Source organism: Oryzias melastigma, linkage group LG8 (genome assembly GCF_002922805.2).
Source record: "Oryzias melastigma strain HK-1 linkage group LG8, ASM292280v2, whole genome shotgun sequence".
In the NCBI taxonomy this organism is placed as follows: domain Eukaryota; kingdom Metazoa; phylum Chordata; class Actinopteri; order Beloniformes; family Adrianichthyidae; genus Oryzias; species Oryzias melastigma.
Window position 1 is genome coordinate 23,408,487 of NC_050519.1, and position 17,129 is coordinate 23,425,615.

Below are 17,129 nucleotides of genomic sequence, written 5' to 3' on the forward strand. Positions count from 1 at the left end.
GGATGGATGGATATGTGGATGGATGGATGGATGGATGGATAGATGGATGGATGGATGGATGGATGGATGGATAGATAGATGGATGGATGGATGGATATGTGGATAGAAATAGAAACAAGCAGTGTGAAAATCTTCTAAAAAGTGCAATGAGCTATTGTATTATAACTAGGAGTTAAGGAATAATGATGTCCAAACAGGAATTATTGTGTTATTGTGGAGTTTCTTCAAGCTACTTTTGTCATTGGAAGTGTGATGAAAACGTTATCATAAGGTTAGCCTAGCTTGTTTATGTGCTTTTCAACTATTCATTTTGTTAGCTGTTATCGTTTCCCAGTCTGATTTTATTCATTTGTTTCTTTCTAATGTTGTTCAGGTTCTACAGACGAGGTGATCGTAGTTTCCGGAAGGCAGAGAAACAGCGGTTAAAGGCTGAGAAGCGCTTACTGAAGGCAGAAGTCAAAGAGATCCGGAAACAGCTGAGGATGGAAAGGCGTGGCATACAGTGGAACTCCTCCCAGAGAGATGGGAGCTCCTCCCCTGTTCTTCTGCAGCCTCAGGCCACTCAACACAACAGCCCAGAGTACCTTCATAATAATACATTACTGCACATTACTTCTCTGGAATGACTGCAAACCAAATGCTTTGAAATGTTTCCGTTTGTGCTAGGCGCCCAAAATGCCCCTGTCCCATGGTGGTTCCTGCCATGACCGCTGCTTTTCTGGATGAGAACCTCCCAGATGGAACTCGACTGCGTCCTGCTACGAAGTTTATCAAGTACTGGAAGATGAGGAACACTGGAACTGTCAGTTGGAACAGTGATACTAAGGTACATCCGCACAGGGGCACCGTTTATTCCCACGTTTGAATGTCGGTGCTGGAATAATCCCAACATTTTCATGTGGATTTACATCTGCATCCAGTGGACCACCTAATGTTCTGTACATGCAGACTGATGGTTAATAATGGTGACCTCTTGAGAAGTGGCTGATGCTTTGATGATGTCATGAGTCAGCTGTGTTAATGTGCTCTTCTCAGGATAGTCTCAACTGATTTTGACGGATCCTGTTTGAAGGAATCTGTGTTTCTTGCTTTACAAGGCAGGATATGAAGCAGAAATATGAAACTGGCTGGTATATTTTTTAGTCAAGTGACACATTTCCATTCCTGAGTTTCTGCAGGCTTCAGTAGTTCATTCCACCATCAACCATACTATTGAATACATTGAGAAATGGAACTGAAGAGACGTAGAGGAACCAGTTTGACCCAAATGCACACTATCTGCACAGCAAACCAGATCTCATGTGTACTAAAGAAACGCTGCACTGTGGGCTACTGTTACTGAATACTCATGTTACTCCTCCTGCTGCAGTTGAAGTTTATGTGGGGAAACCTTGCAGTGGGATCTGGTGACCGATGGAAAGAAGTGCCTGTTCCCCATCTGCAGCCAGGACAGGTAAATAATCCCCCTCCACTTTAGTTCTTAGGATGCTGTGTCCAGTCTGTTCCTTCTTAGATGATGCAGATGTTATTTGGTTATTCTGAACTCCTTACTCCTGTAAGAGGCATTTATTACAGTCCATCTCAATACAAGTCTGACTCAATGTGTTCAAGGATCACATGTGATTCCTCGGATGTTTCAGACTATAAAGCTCTTGCAGACAGACTGCTAACAGATCATGTTTTATGGACTGTTCCTGGCTTAACGGTTACTCCTATATGAGTCTAAGGCCCAGTCTGAATTCTTCCCTTCTCCCTTCCCCTCCATTTGAAGGAGGAGTTTAAGTGTAAGTGTGTCCAGGAAATGTATTTTTTAAATTTCACCCTCCAAACAGAGGGATACAAAGTCCTCCATGGTGAGGCTAAACGGCGTCGCGCTGAGAAGCTCTTTTCTTCATGTGGGAGCGCTCTGAAACACAGACGTTAACAGTTAAATGTAATTAATGACTTTTTCTTGTAGCGTGAGCTTTTTAAAGTTATAAAACCAATGTTATTATGTATATTCAAGCGCTGGAAGCTCCGCGCTAAAGCTAGCGACCCAGCGATTATTGGTGACGTTATCGAACAAAAGTAACGTCTGAAATATGAAAGACTATTTTTTTATAACTCTTTGTTTGGAGGGATAAATGAAGGGGAGGATGGAAGAATTCTGATTGGGTTTAAGTCTCACTGCAACTTCAACAAAAATCACCCATGAGTTGTTGATATGAAATAAAAATGGCCAATTCTAAACCCTCTTCCATTTCAGTTCAACCTTTGGGCCCAGATCTCCCTTGAAAAAGAGATCTAATCTCAATGGGATTTACTGGTAAAATAAAGGTAAAAAAAAATTCAGGACATTTTAGATGCGAAATAAAAATCCTTTATATTTTAGGGAATTTGTCTCAGATGCCGATGTTCAGAATTGACTATGAAATATGAACTCTGATAAACTGTATATCCAAATATCCCAAAGATTCCAAAGCACGGGACTTCTATGATTTCGGCCTTTATGTGCTTTGTAATTCCTGGCCAATGACTGAAGAGATCTTTAGTCACATGGTTTTGTTTACAAGCTTTTGCCCGGATCAGGAAAGTCTGCTTGACTGCTGTCTTAATACAGACCAGACCAAAGTTCAGGACTTGATCCAAATCAAAGTAAGCGGAACAAATGGTTTTACCAGTCTGAATACCCTCTCAGTCAAACTTTCAATTAGTCATGAATTTAAACAAAGGATGATTGATTGATCTGAAAACAGGGCTTCTAAAGCTGTCAAGAAATCATTAAAACATGATGATTATTGGAGGGAATTGTAATCATTGAAGGTTGGCTGGTATGTGATTACCATGGTGGTGGACCCCCCCCCCCCCAGGTTATTGTGTGCCCTGAATTATTGTTTCATGTATAGATTGTATCCGATGCACTGAGATCAGTTCTGGCTCCCTTGTGTGTTCAGGTGGGCATTATCAGCGTGGCTCTGAGTGCCCCTGCCGTGGAAGGCTCATATACCTCACACTGGCGCCTGGCTCATGCTGGGGAGCAGTTTGGACCCAGAGTTTGGTGCAGCATTGTGGTGGACCCTCTGGCCCCAGCTCCCATGTTAGCTGATGGATTACTCATCTCACCATGTGTCACACCGCAAGTAAAAAAACTGAAGGAAGCATGAAGTTTCACTGCAAACTAATAAATATAGCATTAAAAGGACTTGCTAAACTGTGTTCACTTGCAGGGTAGAAACCCTGCAGTTAAGGAGATAAAAGCCTCTGTAGCATCTGTGGACCAAGACTTAATGTCACTAGACCAGGAGGAGTTCCACATTCCCTCAGTGGATCTTCTGACAGCCCAGGTAAGTCTACCTGTCGTCGGTATTGGACTTTACCATCCAGAATTTTTCTGACTGATGTCCATGTACTAGAGAAGTTTACTAACTACATTATTGAGTAGATCAAAAAAAGTGAATGGTGTGGTCTTAGGAGGTGAAAGCCTCCAGAGCTCATGTTGCAGTGCACATCTTCAGGAGTCAGCTGGATGTGGACAAAAACATGAGCTAGCCTCCAGAGAGGGCTTTGGCTTCATGCTTCCTCCTTTTAACCCTTTCAGTCACCCTCCAGGTTGAAATTTTTCTTTTTCTTAATCCATTCTTTGTGCTCTATGTGTATCTATGGCTGCAAATGCTGCAAACAAAAGGTGTGGACGTAATGTGTAAGTGCTCATAAGGGGCTCGTAATCTGATTGTCTAGTTTCCTCATCTTTCAGTCAATAGACAGCACACAGAGAGCACGCACATATCCCTTCAACAGCTCTAACGTGCTCTCGTTGGAGCGTGTTGGGTTCCAGGGGATGAAAGATCTGTACAACACGCCTGCGTCTCACGTATTTTACCTTTACTTATCCTTACATATTGCTTATGTGTTTGACCTGAACTGTCCCCGTCAGCATGAACGTAAAAACATAAACATTTTGGCTCTATGGGCTCACTGAGCGGTCTACAACTTTGATGTATTGTGCCGACCACCTGTGTGCTCTATTTAGATTTTATCCCTTTGTACCCGCAGACAGCTGGTATCCACTCGTAAAGGTGCATTCACTCGATTCAATCAGCAGAGGCGTCCAATTTGATGTTAAGCCAAAGGTACACACTCGAGTTAAGGAGATCTGAAGTCCCGCAGCGCGGTTTGAGAGACGGGCGTGTCATGGAGGACTGGTGGCAGCTCGATTTGAGTGACGAGCTGCAAATTGGGAGGTGGAGCCAAAATGTAAATATCTGAAGTTTGACACCTCGCTGCATCACATCTACCAATCAGGAACTCAGCTTTGGACGTGTGAGGTTTTCAGAAAGTTGATCAACGGCTAGAATATTAATTGATTCCCACCGCGGCGGCTCTCTGGCTGCAGTCAGCCAGCCTCCTTTAGTCCAGCAAAGCTCGCTAGATATGCCGGCAAACAGACGGCCGCTGCGCGGTGCGGGGGCTGCCTGCTCAAGCTTCCTGAACTTTGTAACATTTTTCTTATTTTCATTGAGACGATAATAATACTCCCCGCTTCTTTTATTTGTACCCTCTTGGGACTGCCTTCAAACTCACAGAAAAAAGTCACAGAGAACAGAGTCACAGAAACACAGCAGAAGCGGCTGTCATCCAGACACAGTCCCCTGAGTGAGAGTGAAGCTCCCGGTGACGGGGAAATATTAGATTTGAATAATCTCATAAAGCAGACAGAGACGTGATTAACAATGTTTTAATAGAACTGCTGACCTTAAATAAACCAGATCTCTCAACATAACCTCTCAGCTTCCGGACATTGTAAGTGACATATACACAGAGATCGCTCATGTCAGGATTAAAGCACTGGCTGGAAGCTCCTCCCACACGTGGCCATGGCGTCAAGCTCAGGAACACATTTTTTGACAGGCAGCAAGCAGCAAATTCACCATGCGACGAAAGAGGGGCTGGGCACGCAAATCTTTCACACGAATCGCGTTTGGTGTGAATACATGTTAAGGGCAGTTGTGGATAAGCCATTATGCATCTTCAGCACATTTTGAGACCGCTCTTTCTGTTTGTCTGTCAGGATCTTCTGTCCTTTGAGCTGTTGGACATCAACATTGTTCAAGAATTGGAGTCTGTCCCAAACAACACTCCTGTTGGTAAGTTGACTTCAAGCAATGAAAACGGTAAATGTTGGTTCTGAAACCCTAAAGTGATGTTATTTGACTGGCTGATAGGCAAGGAAAGGCAAGTTTATTTGTATAGCACATTTCATGTACAGAGACAATTCAAAGTGCAGGGCTGATGGTCTAGTTGAGGTTACTACACACTTTAGATTAAATACCACAAGACCCTGTTGTTTAAAGTCCTTTTGAAATATGACCTTTTACCATTTCTGACAGGAAATAGAAGAAAGAAAATACACCTAAGTTCTTTAGAAAATGTTATTCTGTCATGCAGATGTGACTCCCTGCATGTCACCTCTTCCCCAAGACGGACACTTGCTGGACAAAAACAGTCCCTCTTTGGATCTGATCCAGGAAGAGACAGAGTGCATCGGCACCATCACCGGTAAATGGTTCTTAAGCAAATAATGTTGTTGTTTTCTGACTGTGTTTCTGGAAACCATTGACTGAGTGACCCCTCCCTCCTGGTGTTCCAAACAGGAAGTACCTGCTGGCCCCAAGAAGCCAAAAGTAAACGGCTAGTACTCAGTCATTCTGATGGTCAGAATCACCATTCTTGTTCTGATACCTTTTTTTAAATTTCTTAATAATGTTCTTTTTTTCTGTAGTTGAAGTTGTTCAAGTTACAAAGTGACCAACCACATGCCTTAATAAAAATATGCGGTCTCACATCACACGTTTAAAATGATTGACAGATGTGCTCGAGGCTGCTTTCATGTGATAGGGGTGTGGACTTCCATCAAGCTCACACCTGATGGGTGAGAGTGGTTGCCACAGAAATGTTGACTCAGACTGATTCGGACCAATCACTGCTTACTGACGAGCTCTGGTTAAAACCTGTAAAGCTCAGTGTCATCTTCCAGAAGGACAAACCAAGAAAAATCTAATTGACAGTAGGGCTGCCACGATTAGTCGACTAATCGACTATTAAAATAGTTGTCGAATAAATAAATAGTCAACTAGTCGTTATTTTTTATTATATGGAGTCAGAGTGTAGTAAAGTTGAAAGTTAGAATGGTATTGTGCTAGCTCTTTGGAGCATTTTGACATTTATTAAGGTTTTTTAGACTATTTTGGAGTTTAGCTAATATTTCAGCTACATGCTAGCTGTTTTGGCTAACTTAGGATCTTTTTTAGTTTTTTAAGCTAATTTGCCATTTAACTAATATTTTAGCTGACTACCAGCTTCAGCATTTTAAACTATCAGCTTCAGTGTTTTCAGCTATCAATTTCACCATCTTTAGCAGCTAAATTCGGCTTGCAGCATTCACACTAGCATCATCACAGCTAATGCTATATATCTAGTTTTTAGTTAGTTTAAAGCTAATGATGGTTAAGATGTGTGCTTTACATCCAGTTTGAGTATGACACGATTAGTCAACTAATCGAAAAAGCAATCAGTGATTAGTCGACTGTTAAAATAATCGTTTGTGGCAGCTCTAGTTGACATTCGTCTTCCTATTTCAGTTTATCTACATACTGGGTGGTATTGTTGTGTTTTAAAGAAACATAATTCAGTTAATTCATAATTTTCCACATCACATAGCTTGATGGGGAAAATAGTGTGAAGACTGCAATGACTGAATCTTACAGAGAGTGCAAAGCAGCTCGAACTTTCTGAATCACATCGAAGCAGAATTCTCCTCCTGATCTATGAAATGGGAGAGAAGTTTAAATAATCAAACGGAGCTGGGATGTTTTATGCACATTTAAATGGATTGAAAATAAAATACGTTTAAATCAATCAATTTTATAACCAAGCTTTAAGTCACAGCACAAACGTCCAAACTTCTACACCTGCATCCACTAAAGCGTGTCTTTTCACATTTCAGAATAGTTTAACAAGTGGCTAAAAAGGCAGGAAAATGTCTAAATTACTTTCAGATGGGAAATCATCCATTAAATTATTTAATATCAGGTCGATAACATGACACAACACAACACTCTTTACATGTTAGTATAGACTGCATGTTTACAAAAGTCAAACTTTTTTCTCCGATTCTGGTTTCCAGATGCTCCTGCCCAACCAGCTCCCGGAGCAGAAGTGGGCGTGGTTCCAGCTCAGGAAGAAAGCCAGGAAAACCCCAGTGGGGTTGAGTCCGTTTGTGAGACTGTGAACCATTCAGGGACCCATGAGAGGGTCTCTGACCACAACCTGCTGAGAGTGACTTACCAGGTTACCATGAAAGGTCAGTCAGTGTAAACGGCGCTGACGTTTTCTTTTCGGTAGTCGAGGGTGGTGGTTTGTCTGGACTCCAAGGATGGGGATCACACTATTTACCTGGGGAGGAGAATGCCGTCAGTGGGAGAAACGGTGGAATGATGGGCCCGTTTTACACCTTTCACAGAGAGCCTTGGAATGTATTCTTTCTTAGTGGACTCACAGTTCATCCCTAGTTTCTCATGGGAAGGGTTGGATATGAAAGTAATTAAATGGGAATGGAGCTGGAGCTTCTCCGTGTTCCTGTGCCCCCCGCTCTCTGGGGGCTCTGTGGTGGTCCTGCTGTTGTGGGTGGCTGACCTCGACTGCCCTGATGTGTTATCCCGTGCAGGTGTCTGTCTGGCCAGGCTGCTGCTGTTTTGTCCTTTACTGGCGACAGTCTGGGGGTAACTGCCCCCCCCCCCTTTTTTAACATTCTGTTATCCACCACAGTAGAACTTGAACACTTAATCAAGCGCAGGTGTCAGCTCACCTGTGCACTAATAGTATGTGTGATGGAATGATGTGCTCTACATATGTGTGCTTGTACGCAGTATGTTTGTCGACGACGAATCGACTATTTAAACAGTCGACGGCTAATCTAATCATCGGTTAGTCATTACTTTATATTATATGGAGTCAGAGTGTAGTAAAGTTGAACACAGTTTTGAGCGTTCAGCACCAAAAAAATGTACTTTTGTTTCATTATTTGAGTCAGTGGGACCAAAACTTTATCTTTAGTGAAAAAAGTTCCTTGATTCAGATGCCGACCTCATTAGAGAGATCAGGAATATACTTTCCATCAAACTCATTTTGACAGGTGAACTTTAACCCAATACACCCTTTATATATAAAATTTATACTAAATTGTTACATCATCTTGAGGAGCGGGGTACATGTCAAAATGAGTTTGATGGATGGTGAAAGGTCAAAGGTCACCTGTCAAAATGAGTTTGATGGAAAGTATATTCCTGATCTCTCTCTCATTTGATTTAATATTGTTTTAATACTAGAAACTAATGAAGGACAGAAGCTGCTTAATTCAGTCAAAGTTTAACTATCATCTTCATTGTCTTTATTTTCAGTTAGTTTAGAGCTAATGATTACTAAGATGTGTGCTTTACATCAACTTAGCGCATGACCCGATTAGTCGAATAATCAGAAAAAACAATCACTGATTAGTCGACTAATAAAATTAGCATTTGTGGCAGCAGTACTGAGCTGTAGTTGTATTGTGTACATGTCTGTATGTGAAAAATTTTGGAGCCAACAAGTATGTTTATAAAATGTGAGTGTAGACAGGCCCCGCCCCTTTTGACTAACATCTGCCCCTGACAGTAATGATGATAAACTTCCAGAAAGTTGTAGTTTTGTGTTTACCCCTCCTGTCTCTAATATCCCTCCCTCTTCTTCTATCCTCTTTTTTTCCATGTGGTCCAACATAAAACTTACACAAGTAACAGTTGATGTTTGTTAAACTGCTTCTCATTTGTAGTGACTCTTCAATCACTTCAAGAATGGATTCCAACTTCTTACCTGACTAAATTCTGTGCTCATCTCTCTGCACACCTGCTTCCTAATAAAGGAATTTTAACCTTTCCATTCTTTCAAAGGTGGCTTTGCCTTTGGGTTCAATACATTTGGAAAACAGGATTTTAACATTTTTAATGATATTTGTATTCAAATACTTTCAAATTTCTATTCAAAAAACCAATTCAGTTCAGCTTTAAAACATCCATACTAGGGGTGTGCCAAAATATCAATACTGCAATATATCATGATATTTAGTCGTGTGATTGATTCTCAATGGGTCTCAGCCAGTATTGATCTTTCATTTTAGTTTGAAGAGGCTGTAAAACGTTATGGTCATCATCCTTGGGCGAGACGTTCTTTAGAGGTCGATGGGGGGTGTGCGTTGACTGTCGTGAGCACCAACGTGTCTGGCAGCTACTTGAATTATTTCATTTTTGTTCTGCTGTTCACAACAACTTAGCATAAATGGAAATATATTTTCCCAAAAATATGTGTTCTTCTATATATTTTGAGTTATTAGAGAGGATTTTTACCAAATATGGCAGTATGGTGACATCATTGATGTCATGAGCCATGTGTCGCATATCACATCATATTGTGAGGTACCCAGTGATTCCCAGCCCTAATATATGCGTCTGCGTGTGTGTGTTCCCTTTTAAAAATTATTATTATTCTTAATTTATTTACATTTTTTTACCACAGATGCACCCCAGGAGAAAAAAGGGAAGGAAAATAAGGAAAGAACGAGAAGCCGCTCGTCTTCAACCTCCTCAGAGGATTACATCATTATCCTTCCTGACTGCTTTGACACAACTCGACCACTTGGGGAGTCCATGTACAGGTACGACCTGTGATGTTATGGCATCAGTGCTTCTCATATGTGGCTCCAGTGGGGGCGGGCTTCTTGCCATGCTCCTCAGTTTTTTTCAGGTTTGGTCATGTTGTTATTCCCATAAGCAACCTTTCACCACCAGTTGTTTCATTACTGCCCTCTCACTGTTTGCATCCAAATGCTTCTTGTTTTCTTAATGCCCCCTGTAGGATGCTACTATAAATGTCTGCTGTCCTCACCAGCATTTCCAGAAGTTGGCATTCAGAGGTCAGCTGGGACTTTTCCAAATGTAGGACTTGCTCATGATGAAAGTCCTCAGACTTTCTGGTGTTCTAGTGTGTGCTCAGCACCATCCTGTTCAAAGCTGTTGCAGCATCATCTGCTCTCTCTGGCACAGTCTTTCTGATGGTTTGACCGTTAGGTGTACAAAACAAGGTTATCAAAGTGTGACACCTGGTTCACAGTGGACACTTCGGGGACCCTTTTAACCTAAGGCAGTGCTTCTCAAGCTTAATTCTCTTACTCCCCCCTATGAAGAACTTACCCTTTTGAGCCCCCCCTACAACTTTCTGGTGCAAATATCATCGGTATCATTAGTCAATTTGCTCAAGTTGAATGTATATCTCTTCAAAATATTGTACCTTTATTATCATTGAAGAATATAAAAAAAATTCTAAATAATCTGTTTTATTAATTTGTCTTTCTTTTTTTTAGAATCCTTCCAAAACGTTCAAAGTAAACAAGTCTTTCCTGGTTTCCCTCCACAGTAGTGATGAATTCTGGGTTTTCTCACAGATTCAGTTCTTTGGTTCACTAAACAGCAGCTCTTTCTGCTACCAAATGGATTTTTAGGTTGTTTTTTGCTTTATTTAATTTATTATCAACACTATGTAGGATTATTCACAATATCCATAACTAATGTAAACATGTTTTTATTCGCATAATGTTTATATTATTTATATGCTGTTATTTATCCCTTCCAGATAAAATGTAAAAATAAATGAGAAAAGAACTATTAACTATTCAGTTTTTAACTTTTTAAGCTTTCGTCCTTTTTAACACATTTGAAGTGAATAACACAAAACTTTGCAACCACAACCCAAAATACAAATTAAAATGTGCAAACCCAATAAATAAAGACTTCTATTCACAATGACATTAAGAAAGACAAAAGAGTCTCAGCTTTGAGGATGTAATCTGGTTTCTTCTATCAGTAATGATCTGATCTGATATTTAATTATTTCCTGCAGATCATCTACCTTCATAAGTCAAAAGGTTCCAGAGTTTTCTTCTTTTCTAATGTCTCTCCACGTTTTGTGGTCATGTCTCTCGGTCTCTCCCTGCTTGGTTCTTGTGCTGCTGCACGTGTAAGCCCCGCCCCCCTCCCACAGCACCCATGCGCACGGTCAGCCATACCATAGGAGGAAGCAAATACACACGGCTTGAAGAAAAGAGAGAGAGTGAAATTCAAACAAAACACAAAGAAGAAGAAATAAAGAAAAAGAAGACAGGCAGTTTTTGGTGTTTTGTTTTTGTCTCTCTTTCTTTTCATCCCAGTTAAATATTTTTTCATCGTAATTCTCAAAGTTTAATTAAATATTTCCCCTCTCCCTGTGTGGATGTCACGGTCACTGACGGTGTCCTCTGATCAACTGTTGAGTAACTAACATAAATGTCATGATCCCCGGGTCGTCCCACGCCCCGCTGCCATCGCACCGCCATTTGAGAAACGCTGACCTCTGGTGTGGTTCCCACCTGGCGCAGAGCGCCACGGTCCTCCGCAGAAGGCTCGCGTCGTGCAGCGGATCATTTCGGCGTCTGGTCTTTTTGTGCATGAGCCACAAGTGATCTGCATCAATTCTAGCAGGAAGTTATCAAGATTCATGAGAAAATCAGGTTTATTTTCAAAATATAACCAGTTTTTCACAACAATACACAGAGATTGACAAATGAGATCATGTTTTTGTATCTAAACAGACTGTAGACATGAAAATACACATACAATCACAACACACACACTTCTCTCTGTGTGTCTCAACAACAGATAAATAGACAAGTGTAGACCCACTAACTACTTGCTTCTTCTTAGGAGAAACATGAGGTAATATTTTAGGTTAATTATTTACCCATGATTGCAAAAACAAACAAAAGCTCTAGCAGAAGCGCCTGTTGACCGCCGTGAATAAACACGTCTGGTGTGAATAGCAGGAGAGAGCGGATGCTGCGTCCACTCTGTCCCGTGCACTCTGCTCCACGCCACTTTGTTTAGCTTCTGCAGCGCTGCTGGGTCCAGTGTGAACCTAGCGCAGGGGTCAGCAACCTTTAACAGTAAAAGAGCCATCTGGGCTCGTTCTCCACTGATCAGAGCCTAGAAGGAGCTGCAGAGTCTATAAAAGAACCTAGCATCTCTCAAGATGTGAGCTCTCTCTCTTTTTTTTTTTTTTTTTTTTTTAATATATTTGACAAAAGCTGAATTATCTTATTTTCAAAATAAGATATGCTCTGTACCAAACGAGATCATGCCAGTGCAGCTAGTAACCAATGTTGTTCAGCATAAGACAATATTCAATTTTAACTCATAAAAGATTAAACTTTTTACCAACATTTTTCTTTCCATATAAAATCTGTTCATTCTGGAGGTAGAGTTGATCAAACAAGACGTCTTCAGGTCAACAGGATGTAAAAACCTACATAGTTTATCATCTATGTGAACCTCAGACATCAGTTTATAAATTTAACTAATCTAAATTAAATTAATGATAATTAAGTAATCCTTACTTTAAAAAAATGCTATTTTATTTTTCTTTTATTTATTGATTTTTGTTCTGTTTCTCCTCTTTGTCCTCAGCAGTCTTACTCTGCTGGGTTTTGTTATTTTAGTTTGGATCTTGGTAGTCTTAGTTTTCAGGCTTTGTTTATTTGTTTTCTTTAGGTAGTTTTGGTTAGTCAGACATTATCAGGAGCTGCTGACTCTGATGGTCGACATGTCTGGATCAGCAGTCTCCATGACTTATTTTATGTTTGGTCAAGGAGCCACAATGGAGAGAGAAAAGAGACACATGTGGATCTGGAGCTGAGGGTTACAGACCTCTAAGTTAGCGTAAGGCATCTAAAAATGTAATGTTTATCAATGTTTATGACTTTTCCTTTGTTATAAACAAATTGAACTAATAATGTGGATTATTTTCCACACACTTTTATAAATGAAAATATCTACAAATAGAAAAAATCTTCATGTTTGTTTAGCTGCCAAAAGGATTCTCTTAACCTTTTAACCTTGTCAGTGACGCTTAGACACAAAATCTTTAACGTACTTTAACTTTTCAACCTTTAACACGATAATTCCAGCAGACTCTGAAGGAGAAAAGCGGCGTGAGTTTTATCATGTCAACGGTTGAAAATTTACAGTGAATCAAAAAAAACTAAAACACTGGAGCTCCGGTGTTAAAGGGTTAATATACAAACTGAAAATAGTAACATAGCAGATCGATTGGTTAGAAGTTTAATTCTTCTTGATGTGTTTCTATCATTTCTGCAGTTCAGCTGTGTCCCAGACTGTTGACGTTCTCTTAAAGTCCACGTCTGGGTCTGAAATTCTTTCCTTGGGCAGCACCACCAAGGAGAGGGATGTGAGCAGAATCTGCAAAGACTTATCATCTCCTCCAGGAAAGGACATGTCCGGGGCCCGAGTCCTCAAAGACATGCTGTGCACGTCTCAAACACTGGATGAAAAGGCCCTGACACCTGAAGTGATGATGAAGTCCAAAACCGCGCTTACACAAAGGTTGGCAGAAACATAGTGCTTTGTTTACGTTATAATCCATTTTTAATTTAAATACCTAACATAACCAATTCAGGTGATTATTCCATTTAATATTGAGTTAGTTTGTTTCACTTAAAATGTATTTGTCAAGCTTGAAGGCCATTTTGTCATATTTTTCTTGTTTCAGAAAACATTTTCCATGTTTGTTCCTCTGAGTTCCAGCAGTTACATCTGTGTCTGAAGTGTTTTACTGCTTCAACTTGTACAGTTTACAGAGCAGCAAAGAAGCAGATGCTGATGACTGCAGAGTTGGAGAGAGAATCCAGAGCTCAGAGCGCTTTCCAACAAAAGATGGTAAGCTCCTGCCTTCAGTGTCACTGAGCTCATTTTCAAGCTGAAGCAGCCCAGGATAATGTGTAATAATATGTCCAGTTACCAGCCCTGAGCAAAGTAAGACGGATGATGCTGAAGCTGCTGGGAGCACAGAGGAAAACAATCCAGCAGGAACCAGGTACCGTAAATGACATACTTGTATGGCGCTTTTCTATCTTCCTTGAAGGCCCAAAGCGCTTTAAGGTCCATTCACACCCAATGCGATTCGCGTGGCAGAGGCGGCCAGTTTCAGTGTTAAGTCAATGGAACAGACGCGACATGAGGCGCTCTGAAGTCCAATATGAGCGACGAGGCGCAATTTGGGCCAAAATTTATCGTGGCCTAAATTTTGATATGTAAAGTTTGACATTGTATCTGCCAATCAGGAAGTCAGCTTAAGGCATGTGACATTTTCAGTGTCTCGATCAGCGGGTAGAATATTAGTCCAAAGCGAGCGTTTTTGTCCTGAACTTCCATCTTTTTCCTTAACCTGCTGCAGCAGCGTGGTTGCAGAGCTCATCTGTCTACTTTGGGGTGAAGGTCTGGACAGATCAGTGGCTTTCTCTCCTGCGGCGGAGCTCACTCGCTCGATATGCAGGCAGATATATCTGTGGGGTGCAGAGGCTGCCGGCTCAGGCCTCATCCAGACAAGGAAAAAGGTCTCCTGAGCTCAGCCACAGAGACACAGAAACACTGGAGGAGCCAAGCAGGAGCATACAGACAGAGAATTTCAGGGAGGGAAGTTGAGTTAAGAGCATTTTAACACTTAACAGCAAATAAAATGCAGAGACAGCCAGAATAGATATGTTAACATCTTAGCTCTGTTTACTTTTTGATGCTACAACCGGAGATCTAGCAGCTGTATTTTGAATGAATTGGACACAAACAAGAGAAATCTGGCTTATTATAAAATAGAGTGAGTGTATTAATGTGTATTAATGTAATCCAGCCATCCAATCCTAATGCATTTTATGGTCTTTAGTATGATCTGACCGTGGATTTGAACCAACAACCTCCCATTCTCAGGTTGGATTTTATTATTACGTCACTGTGCAGGTGTCTCTGACTGAAGACTTTGTGGTGTTAAGTGGTTTACAAAGTTTTCTATGATGGTTTTCAACTGTGAAAAACCTCCTTCTGTGAGGCTGAGAGCAGAACCAGGAACAGAGATTCCTTCTTCATCACTTTGTTCGGTCTGCTGCTGCCCAGCAGACACACTATACAGAAACAGGATTTAAAGGGTAACCAAACCCTAAATCAACTTTCTTTTATCTGCTGACTTCTATAAATGGGGCTTTAAAAGTGCTGTCTGTTGGTTGTTGCCAAATTTTTAACAATTTAAAATAAACTTATTTAATTCATGAAATGCAGTCAAAAACTGTCTGTGTGCTGCCCCCTACAGGTCGAAATGAAGTATTAAAGTTGAACTTTTGTGATTGCTCAACTGGTGTAAGTCCAAAGAGTTTCACGTCATCATGCTCTGCAGCTCCAGTATAAAAGCCCCGCCCATCTTTGATTCTGTAACTGTTATACTGTTAGCTTTAGTATGTGAGCCTGCCCAACTTTCCAGTGGAAGTTAGGGAACAGAGGTTGAGTTCTATTGGAATTATATCCAGCAAACTCCGTCCTGGTGATGGATTTATAATGAACATTTCACTCTGGATTGTTTGTTTAATATGTTAGCCTTTATTGGCTATGATGCTAGCGTCTTTTTACCACTGAGACACGGGTCATCTTCAGACCTGCAAACCCTCAGCTGTGCTGGCAGAACCACTGCCAGACATTGCAACGGCTCCAAACAATAAGCTTCTGGACCAGCTGAAAAATTCTCAACCTCCTCGGAAAGTTCTGTGGAGAAACTTGCATCACTTTACCCGGTACCACTGTCTCTACTGAAGACCCAGCATATGTTACATAAAGCTAACCTAACTATCAATCATAGATTCAAGCCACACCTCCACGCTCAGTCCACGTCCTCCACTAGCCCCACCCCCTTTTTGTTGGCATTTTTTTTAAATCTGGGCTGAGAATGGAGTCAGCTTCCAACTGCCCTGTTTGGTTACCCTTTAAAGGCTAAGCTATATCTGAATCTATATAAAGATATAATTTACTCATTCATATATGTATACATGTTTATTTTAGTTGTCCGTTTAGTTATTTTGGGGCGGTGGTGGTGCAGTGGTGGGGCGGTTGACTCCGATCAGTAGATCACAGGTTCAATTCCCGCCTTCCCACCTGCGTGTTGAAGTGTCATTGGTCAAGACACTGGCAGCGTTCAGCATCAGGGTGTGAATGTGTCTGTGACCGTAAAACGCTTTGAGCCTTCAGGGAAGGTAGAAAAGCGCTACACAAGTATACACTTATTTACCATTTGTTTTTAAACTAACGTATCTGTGTGTCTGTTCAGGTTTCCAGGCCTCTGCGTGGTAAAAGGAGCTCTCAGGTAAAACAATCTGACAACCCTATACCTGTACAATTTGTGTGGACTGTATATGTGTATTAGGATGTGATTCTTGTACATGTATGTACCAGCTCTACTGAGGAGTCCTGCATCAAACTTTAAGACACTGTTCTGCAGTAATCAGTTTGAGTTCATGTACTGACCACAGTTTGTGTCTCACGCAGCCTCGACAAAATCCCTCCACCAAGGACACTTTGATGGGAATGTTTGTGGAGTTGAGATTTTGGGACCAGGCGCTGAATCAACAACTTCTGAAGATTCGCAACTGAAAAACTGCTTGATGTGGTCAGTGACCTGCCACAACTGGTAGCACATACAATAGAGGAAACCCACAAAAGACGCTGACCCAACGAGTCAGCATACACGTTTCTTTTCAAGAAGCTTACTTGTTATGAACTTAATGTGTTTGTACCCTGTGTAACTCTTCTCTCACAGAGAACAATCTCTTGTAAAAAACACTTTCTGGTAATGTCACATTTTGCCTCTGTCTTAATACTTTACGCCTTAGAGTTGTTAGAGTGAATCTGGATGAATGTAAGCATTGTCACCCCGTCTGCATAAATGGATGTTCTCAGCCCTGCATCTCAAGGCTCACTGTTCTACACTGTTCTAACAGAAATATTCCACTCTGCTCAACACACTGGATGCAGTTCACCATCGACCTCTGCAGAGACAGAATGTCTGCTGTTAAAGTAAGTCTGTTTCAACAGGTGGATGCTGTCGTTTTGGCTGTTGCTCAGTCCAAGGTTCTAAAAAAAAGTGTGCAGTTAGTCCAAATCAAAACTCTAGACCACATTTGTCAAAGTCAAGGCCCGGGG

General features: G+C 41.1%; 1 protein-coding gene across 3 annotated transcripts in view; it reads left to right on the forward strand.

The window, feature by feature from the left end:
- LOC112158271 (next to BRCA1 gene 1 protein) overlaps positions 1-16,899 on the forward strand; it is a gene marked incomplete at its 5' end in the record, with an annotated part of 23,194 nt that extends 6,295 nt beyond the window's left edge. The window contains 15 exon segments of one of the 3 annotated variants that reach the window (XM_024291531.2): positions 374-580; positions 667-826; positions 1,370-1,453; positions 2,934-3,119; positions 3,207-3,323; positions 5,048-5,123; positions 5,425-5,535; positions 5,631-5,690; positions 7,163-7,339; positions 9,586-9,724; positions 13,254-13,499; positions 13,747-13,832; positions 13,911-13,989; positions 16,258-16,293; positions 16,476-16,899. In XM_024291531.2, the coding sequence (XP_024147299.1) occupies positions 374-580; positions 667-826; positions 1,370-1,453; positions 2,934-3,119; positions 3,207-3,323; positions 5,048-5,123; positions 5,425-5,535; positions 5,631-5,690; positions 7,163-7,339; positions 9,586-9,724; positions 13,254-13,499; positions 13,747-13,832; positions 13,911-13,989; positions 16,258-16,293; positions 16,476-16,509 (1,798 nt within the window). 3 annotated transcript variants of the gene reach the window in all.
- Positions 16,900-17,129: the final 230 nt, after the last annotated feature.